Source organism: Poecilia reticulata, linkage group LG7 (assembly GCF_000633615.1).
Source record: "Poecilia reticulata strain Guanapo linkage group LG7, Guppy_female_1.0+MT, whole genome shotgun sequence".
Classification (NCBI taxonomy): Eukaryota; Metazoa; Chordata; class Actinopteri; order Cyprinodontiformes; family Poeciliidae; genus Poecilia; species Poecilia reticulata.
In genome coordinates, this window is record NC_024337.1 from 15287736 (window position 1) to 15297302 (window position 9567).

A 9567-nucleotide genomic window follows, 5' to 3' on the forward strand; every position below is an offset into this window, starting at 1 on the left:
TTTTTTTTTTTTTTTTTTACCTTTAATATTCAAAACAATTTTTTTGCAAGCCACTTTTCATCTTCGAGGTCTTTGCATCCGACACTGGAGCAACAAGCCAGCAGAAAAACTGCAGTAGATTTAGATGATGACTCATAAACTTTGATTCAATGAGTGAGACAGAGAAGAACTGCGGTGGTAATGAGAGCGATATCAGTGTGCAGTGACTTCTACCAGGACAGCCAATCTTAATCTCATAAATACTGAATTATTTCTAATTCCAGATGGGTGCATAATTTAGATCCAGATAAACTGCTGCTAATTAACATGCATCACTTTATCTGGGGTAATGGACTTATTTGTTCCCTGCCCTGCACATTTACTGCAGCACGGCGTTTTCCCAACTGTATAAAACAGGAGTAGAGAAGGGGGAAGTTGACCTGCAGGTCTTCTGTGACTATTCGGCTCTCCTGATTAAGGACGGGAACGAAGCTTCTGTGTATAATGTTCGTCCCCCTCCCTGGTGATTAAACTATGATTCACTTCATCTGCATTTCCTTCCCAGCTTCTACAGTACAGTATTGGATTCTATAGTAGATGGACTTCGATAAAATTGATTTTCATCTTCTTGAAGTTCATAGTTATTCTTTTTGTAAACAAAGAAAAATTCTACTCTCTGTATATTGCTATGAAACATTCCCATCAGTTTCAGCAATGTCACTTTTGATCTGATGTGGGTGCTGCTATGTCGATGGCACAAATCTGATCTATGACGTGCACAGTAGCCCTCTCTGTCATCGTTTGTTCTCTGAGCCGGGCTTCTCCACTGCTGCCCTCACATAGGACCATAAATCAACCATCTGGGAGACGGGGCCCCTCTCTGCCAGGCCCTTCTCATTGATTACTCTGTGCTGGGTAAGTGTAGCGTGATGAGGAGAGAGCCCAATTCAATTAGGTCTCTTTCTAGACAGAAATATGTAGCGTATGTTGCCCCGGATAAAAACAATCTCAATGTGAAGGAACTAAGGATAAGGAGGAAGAATTAGGGGACGATGACACAGAGATAAAAGTGATTGGTTTACACAAGCACCTCGGGCAGCTTCTGGAGGGTGAGAACCGATGTGCGTTTTCAGGAAATGAAAGGTAAAGTAAAAGCTGCACAGAGGACACAGCAGAATCTACAATTTAATAATCGGCTGTTTTAATGTAATTATCTGGAAATATGACAGAATGAATCTTTTGCCTCTTCAGGAATAAGTTTTGCTGTTGATTCTGGTTAGACTCTCATTTATGTACATTTAGGGTTGTATTGTACAACACTTTGACTAAACCTGTTCTTAATAAGGTACGGTCATCATGTTTGTGAAATATCTCTAATTAGCTGCACCGACATTAATTCTGGTGCATTCTTGTCTCTCTAAGGATGACAAACTATATGTGCTCTGATGTTTTCATAGTATTAATAACTCAGGGGTTGTGGAGAACAGAAAACTGCAGCTTGCATCCCAATTCCTACTTTCACACTTGCTTTCCATAGCACTTGAATAAGCTAAAAGAGCAGCAGAATGCAAAAGTAAGCATGCTGCTCTGGAGAGAGTGCAGACAAGTGATATTCGACTTCTGAAGCAGCACTAAAACTATCACTGGAGACGGAGGTAACTGACTCCGTCTGCATTTGGTACTGTCTCTTTGTGAGCATAAAAACCGTCTCTGAGGGCTTTTTTTGAATTTCATTTTAGTTTGGATCTCTGCCTGACTTGTGGATTTAACTTCACTCACCTCTGGTCTTTAGAGGAGGGATGGTTTGAAACAGAAAAACATTTTATTTCATAAATAAAAAGTGAGCTTTTTTTTTCTTTCCTTCATCCTTTTTCTATTTTAGCTCCAAACCATCCCAACATATCCAGACATTGATTATTAAACAAGGCATGTGTGCATGGAATCTTAGCTATTTTATGTTTCCCAGGATCGTTTTCTTTCCTCATGAACATTTTGGGCAAGCCAATGAGAGTTGAGCATTTACATCATAATGCAGGACATTTTAAAGTTATCACCTTGGAGACAAGATGACTGCCAAATTCAGAACCAAAATAACAAAAGCAACCAAAGTCAACAGAATCATAAAATACTGTTATTATAATGTCGGGCTAAAGAGCCACAATGGAAGATCTATTCAAAGTAAAAGAAAGTCAGATTTATGTCGTCTGTTACAAAACGCCAACCCAATGTGAAAACAGAAGATTTAGTGACTGGTTTTGTGCTACATTTCTGTACATTTGAGTGATTTGTCTTTCTGTTTCATCAATATTAAGGAATTATTTAACTGAAACAAGTTCCTGTACCTTTACTTTAAGTGAGTTTTGTCATATTTCAAATGTACTATCACCTTCAAATGTTATTTGATCTTCTGATGTAAGGGATGATGTTGCTTCATCTAAAACTGGAGAAACCATTTTATTTCACTCAGTGTTGCCGTTATTTAGTATATTTTACACACAGTGACTGCATTCAAATGTTCCCTTCTGGGAAACAGAAGGGAATTATCCAGATTTACGATGTCATCTTTCAGCCAAGAAAAGTAAAAGCCAAACAACAGTAGTAGCAGCATAAACAGAAAGCAGTGACAGACCTACACTCTGCTGTGGTTAAAACAATATGAAAGAAGAAAATAATCCAACAATTCACCCTGAATACTCACTCAAAATGTTTATATTAATTACCTTCATTGTATCATATCCGGGCTGCACAGTGGTGCAGTTGGTAGAGCTGTTGCCTTGCAGCAAGAAGGTTCTGGGTTCGATTCACGGCCCCGGTCTTTCTGCATGGAGTTTGCATGTTCTCCCTGTGCGTGCGTGGGTTTTCTCCGGGTACTCCGGTTTCCTCCCACAGTCCAAAAACATGACTGTCAGGTTAATTGGCCTCTCCAAATTGCCCCTAGGTGTGAGTGTGTGTGTGCATGGTTGTGTGTCCTGTGTGTCTCTGTGTTGCCCTGCGACAGACTGGTGACCTGTCCAGGGTGACCCCGCCTCTCGCCCGGCACACTAGCTGGAGATGGGCACCAGCAACCCTCCCGACCCCACTAAGGGACAAGAGTGCAAGAAAATGGATGGATGTATAATATCCATAAATTAGGTCTAAAAAGAACTTATACTTGCATAAGTTCTTTTTAGAAAATAAGTTCATGCCATAGACACTGAAAACAGAGCTTACTTGACATTGTCCTCGAAGCAGATTTCTTTTTTCTTTTTAAGAATTCACAGCTCACATCAGGGTTAGAGAGAGAGAAAATACTTTTGTAGTGTAGAGCTATTTCATTTTTCTCTCAGCAGAGACCTTGATACTAAGTCTGTGCTGCCTGGCACAACTTGCTGGCATCAGTGTGCTCCTCCTGGATTTGCAAAACAAATAACTAACAACCTCCCTCTGGCAAAGTACTTCAGTGATCAATAAGTCTCAGGTGATCAGTTATTCAGGAGCTGTGGGAAAAATATTAGTGTGTTTTAAAAGGATTACATGCTGGATTTGCATCAATCAAACAAGGAAAACTAAAGAGAATGCTGAATCTAAAACAGCTTAAATGAAACATGGAATCTAAGCAAAAAAAAAAAAAGGGGAATAATTTTGAACCTAGAAAACTTTAAAGTTTGGAGAGATTCTCTAAAACACGAGCAGCAAAATTGTCCCTCCAAATGAACATTATGTAACACATTAGAAGGTTTTCATGTTTGTGGACTTCATGAACAAAAACATATACTGGCTAAGTAATAAGAATTAAGTTGATGTTGCAAATCTTTTTTTTTTAATTATTTTTTTGCTGTATTTCACAGGTAAACTCAGAATCTCCTCCTTTGGACGTCACTTGAGTGAGACGGAGCACAGGTACAAGGGGAGGGATGCAGCAGACGACATATTCGTCTGCTGCCTGAGACATATTCGTCTCAGGTCAGTGAGATGCTTCATTGCAGCTGAATGGCTAGATATTGTTTTTAAAGGAAATTACTAATTTTTCTGATGATACTAAGTAAAATGTTATTTTTTCTGGAAAAATATCTCATTAACATCTTGGTCAAGACATGATGGATGGATGTTTCAAAGTGTAAGTCAAAGCATTTTCACATTTACAGTTTCACAAAAAAGCATCAGGCCTAAACTGTGCAGCCTTAAGAAAACCATTAAGCAAAAAAATTAATTGTAACACTATGCAAAGTTTCCATTTACAATTTCCTCAGTGCAACATTTCTGAGTGGGCTCACTCTTTTGTTTTTCAATCTGTGTTACTTTCGGATCCAGCATCTAATCAAGCCAGGGGTTGGATGCATCTGTCTTTTTCACAGTTTCAATTTTCCAGGGAGCACAAATGTTGGCCTCCGGTGTAATAGAAAAATCTCACGTGGTCCGAGTGAAGATTGGCAGACACAACCTATTTTTCTCTGTCAAAGGCTTTACAAAACTGCTTTGCAACTGGAGTGACTCATCATTCAGGGTCCTGCTATTCAGCAGTGATGATTCATCCAACTTTACAGATGAACATCAATCTGTTGTAAAGGTTTTCAGCAGAAAAAGGTAAATGAAGTGAGACACGGTCTAGGCTTCTCCAGTGTAACTTATTTTTTCATTTGATAAATTTGATGAACCATTAAGCTTTAATAATATTTCAACACTAGGACTGGGTGTACAGAAGTTGAAGAAAGTAATAACTTTAATGATTCTTGTTGTGAGCCACTTTATTGGTGTGTCGGTAGAAACAAATCCAATAAGCAATAATGGGAGGTAGTATCCAATATTCTGAGTTAATATTTCAAACTAAACAGCTGCTTACGGCCATTACGCCAACGCACCAACAAGAGTTTTAGTAATCACAGAAATTGTGTTTAATGTTGTACAATTAGGAAGTTATTGTCATCTAAAAGACAAAAAAATGTTTTTTTGATTATTTTTAATATTTAAGCAACAAAAGTCCTGCTTAGGGCTTACAACCTTCCCAATTTTATTTTTATGTTTTTCCTTTTTCTTCCAATAAATATGTACATTCTTAAACAAAAACTTCACACAAACTCTGCTTTATAGATTTTATGCTACATTATTGTTACCTTGCAAAGTTTCCCAGGCTGGTGAAATCTGTTTAGATGCCAGAAAAAAGATTTTCTTGCTGAAATTCTTCCAGAAATTTCAGAACACTATTGAAAAAACTTCTGAGGTCAAATCAGTAACCAGAAAGAGACACAAGTAAAAAGCAAATCACTGTGAAGAAAACTTAAACGGCAGAGAAGAATGGAAAAAACAATGACAACGTTTAGTGACAATATTTCCACTTTTTTATTAGAGTTTCAGGCAGTGACCTCCACAACACATAATGCACGTGTTGTGTGTGTTATGTGCAATTTCTGAACTTCTTAGCATGAAGTAATGGGACTTTCCAGTTCAAATCTCCTCCACAACAGCAGGTCAAACATATAACAATAATAATACGACTCTAGTAGTGGCTGTGAAACCAGGTTGACCTACTGCTGCTGCTGGTGTAGCTGTTCAGATTCTGTATTGAAGGTGCAAAGTGGCTGCAACCAAAAAGAAGTATCAGCTATTCTTTGGCTCAGAAAAATATGAACTATAACTGTTAGCATCTAAACACTGATGCTATAATTTAGTAATTATATTGCTGAGTCACATTTTTAATACTGACATTAATTCATATGTTACATTATTGCTTGTTCTCCATATGCGTTATCACTTTCCATTTCGCTGGACATGTTTTATACTTGTTTTATAATGGTTTTGTTAGATGAATTTTGCAGATCCAATCCATCACAGACAATATAATGTAAAAGAAGTTTTGCTGAGTTGGTTGGTGGTCCGCTTGACTGGGAGCAGGAGCCCCAATTCAAATTCTGCTGAGGGACCCAAGAAACTTTTTAACAGGCTTTGGCTTAAATGATCGAATGAGCCGACGCTTCTGGCTCTGCATCTAATGTTTTGGACTTTCCTTTACACTAATGCTGCTGATACAAAAAGATGTATAAGTAAGTAATTGTGAAATAACACAATGACAAAGCACCATAAAACTTTCTTCACCAGTCTTGCATCTCTCTGTCTTGTATTTGTAAAAAAGCTTAGTGATGCCTCAATTTGGAACTGAGAAGATAAAAAGCGCTTTGGTAGGAAGGCGTATGGAAGCAAAACAATGAAGCATGGAGAGGGAGATGATGTCGGGAGCTGGTGTAAGACTCCTGCGCTGGTCAGCTCTGCATGATGCAGACTAAAGAGGAGAGAGAGGAGGAGGAGAGAAAGGAGGAGCGAGAACAGGAACAGACTGCCTGAGCTGCACAGCGCTCAGTCTCTTCTCTGAGCTTCGCAGAGCTGCTTGTCTTTGTGCTTTTTTTACTCTTTCACCCACAACGCTGTTCAAACATTATTTTTTTTGCCTGAACTGACTAGATTTAAAGAAGCAGGCAGAGGGTGTTACTTTTCCTTCTGCACCATGTTACCCTGGAGAAGGAATAAGTTTGTTTTGGTGGAGGATGATGCCAAGACTAAGCCCAAGAGTCTGGGGACGGGGCTGACCTACCACTCCATCCTCTCCTCTCTGCTGCGCTCATGTCCAGACTTGCTCCCTGACTCCCCCTTTGACTGGGTGGGCAGCATCTTTCACACCAAACGGCAGAAGGTGGAACTCAACAAAGAGGAGCCCGTTTACAACGTGCGTTACCTTGGGAGTGTGGTTACCATCACGGCAAAGGGAGACGGCTGCACCCAGGAGGCGGTGGCCAAGATCTGGGCAAGGAGCAACTATGGGGAGCAGAGTGTCAAGATGAGGTTGACAGTGGGGTCACAGGGCATAAGAATGAGTGCTGACAAATCTGGGAAGAAGAAACCCATCCATCTGTACTCTCTGAACAGAATCACCTACTGCGCAGCCGACCCATGCAGGCCCAAAATCCTGGCTTGGATCTACAGGCACCAGGTGAAGAACATGGCGGTGGTGCTCCGGTGTCACGCCGTGCTGGTCAGCAAGTCGGAGAAAGCCCACGCTATCGCCCTGAGCCTCTACCAGAACGCCACCTCGGCTTTCAGCGAGTTCAAGCGGCTGAAGCGTCAGAGCGATTTCCGGCACCGCCAGCAGCAGCTGCTGGGTGAGGAAGCGGTGCCCCTGATGCCACTTAGGAGGCTGCTGAATGGGCAGTGCCACTACAGACCGCCTGCTGAAAACCCGGGCACCACCACCCGCCTCTGCTCCATCACAGAGGAAGAAGAAGAGGAAGAAGAAGAGGAGGAACAAGACAACAGAAATAAAAACAACGAAGAGAAAGAGGCAAAGAAGAAGCAGAAGGTCCTGACAACAAACACAGACCCGACTCAGTTGCTATCAGAGCTGGACATTGGGGACATCGCCCGGCTGGAGCAGTGCCAAATCAACTTTATCAGCGACAGCAACAACAACACGTTTACATTCATAACCTCTCTAGTGTGACTGTGATGTAGTTTGCGGAAAGCAGCTCTCCAACTCAGTAAGACATTCCTCTCTTTGCCCTCCACCGGCGCCCCACTCAGGCTCCCTCCATCCACGTCCGTGCAACGTGAAAGTGTCTTTACCAGAAACTTCTCCCACTGTCGGGTGGAGGCGACGGTGCGATCCTTCAGTGGGAGCGATTTTTCTTCCTCCCAGATGGCACCGAGGTTTGGCTGTAGCAGTTTAGGGAACTGCTTGTTTACACTTGAGGGCTAACGCACAGACCGACGACAGCACAATGACGAACGAGGACAGTTGTTCACAAGAGCACCAACGATGCTGAGATGGCTGAACGTGGGTCTCATATCGAGGAGAATTTTCTTTTTACTTTTATGTGAGGAAAATTAAAGCCGCGTTTACCAGCAGGGACTTGTAATAGTTTTTTCAGGGAGGTTTCTTTGTAAATTTGTACATTTTTCTATTTCTGACTAAAGTATTTGTTATGCTTTTACAAATGGTCAAGGACGATTAACAAACAAGGCTATAATTCAGGAGGGAAGCCATTGAGTTGAAATCTATTTTCCTGCCGTTTGTTACCATGCATGGACAAGCTTCCCATCCTCCGTTTTTCGTCTCTGATCCTTTAGCTCTTAAAAATCAACACTGTGATTAAAATTGTATGACCAAGAGAACATCCAGAAATATTCATGCGCCACTTTACTGTTTATGCCTTGTATTGTCAACATACCAGTATATCAGTGTTTTTCTGTGACATGCCTTCACGTTTTTTGAGTTTTACAATTGCGTTTGTTTTTCCACCAGCCCTTGCAAAAACGGACACAGACCCTCGGCGCTTAACTCAATCTGTTTTCAAAGATTAGCTTTCTTAACTGTGCTCCGTGTGTGCTACTGTCTCTAGATGCTTTGTAATAAATATAAGATGAAGCTATTTATTTTCCAAATGCGCTGAATAAAAGTTGCGCTCACTTGGGTTTCTTTCTTGAATTCTCAGAGGGAAAGTATTTCTAGATTCCATCAATGAGATTATTCAGATGAAAGCAGCAGCTCTGCGTTGTTCTGCTGTGCATTTGCATGTTTGTGATGTTAAATGGCCTACCAGCCCTTCAGTGGCACCAGGACCACCCCTGTATTTATACATGAATTTAAGATAGGAGAGGATAATGAGCAATGAGTTGAAACCTTAATTACAAACCCATCTAAAATTAATCTGAGTATAGCTTCCTGTAAAAAAACAAAACAACTAAAAACATTGAGTAAAAGTACCATCAGGTTTTCATACAAGCATTTTCAGCAAAACATTGTTTAAAAATTTTAAGGCAATATTTACAACATTGTTGCTCCTGTAATAATATTGATTACTAGAGATATATCAATGTACTCTGATATTTATCTAGCCATTTAATGTACTCAGAACAACAAATAAAAAAAATATATATATGCTTTTTTCAAATAAAGATATTTAGCAAAATCACGAATTTTATTTCACACAGGGTCAAGTAAAGACTGTTTTTAAAAGATGTAAATATATGAAATAAACACTAACTGAATTTGGAGGAAGCACTTACATACTTATTGTGTAATCAGATGGCTAATTAGCCAGGCTAGGTTAGCTAGCCTGACCTCTACTTATCAGATGTACTGTTATTGACAGCTTTACTTACAATAGAGCAATCCCTCAATAGGAGTAATGGGTGCCGTCTTTGAGTTTCAAGCCCAAAGCGCTCTGAGAAATGAGAGTGACCTGTCTGGTAGTGCACAAAAACAGGGGAGGGAGGGGCAACTGCTCTGAAAATCTCTGGAACGTTCTCTAGCATTTTATGAAATAAATGTACTCCATAGTACGGAGGGCTAAGAAGGGACAAAATTAAATAAATAAATACATCAGTAAATAATTTATTTGACAGTTAATTAATTAAATAGGTCAATACAACAATGCAGACAATTAAATAAATGTATATTTTAGTTATTCCATGGTTCCTGTTCCTGCAGCGTCACCATGAAATAATTCAAAGTCATGGGGTGGGGTAATCATCCATCCATCCATTTTCTTTACACCCTTGTCCCTTAATGGGGTCGGGAGGGTTGCTGGTGCCCATGTCCAGGTAACGTTCCGGGCGAGAGGC

General features: G+C 40.3%; 1 protein-coding gene across 1 annotated transcript; it reads left to right on the plus strand.

Annotated features, from left to right (window-relative positions):
- The first annotated feature begins 6293 nt into the window (after positions 1-6293).
- Positions 6294-8409, plus strand: fam43b (family with sequence similarity 43 member B). The gene has a single exon (XM_008414516.2). The coding sequence runs from the start codon at positions 6455-6457 to the stop codon at positions 7442-7444; it is 990 nt and encodes a 329-aa protein (XP_008412738.1). The 5' UTR covers positions 6294-6454; the 3' UTR covers positions 7445-8409.
- Positions 8410-9567: the final 1158 nt, after the last annotated feature.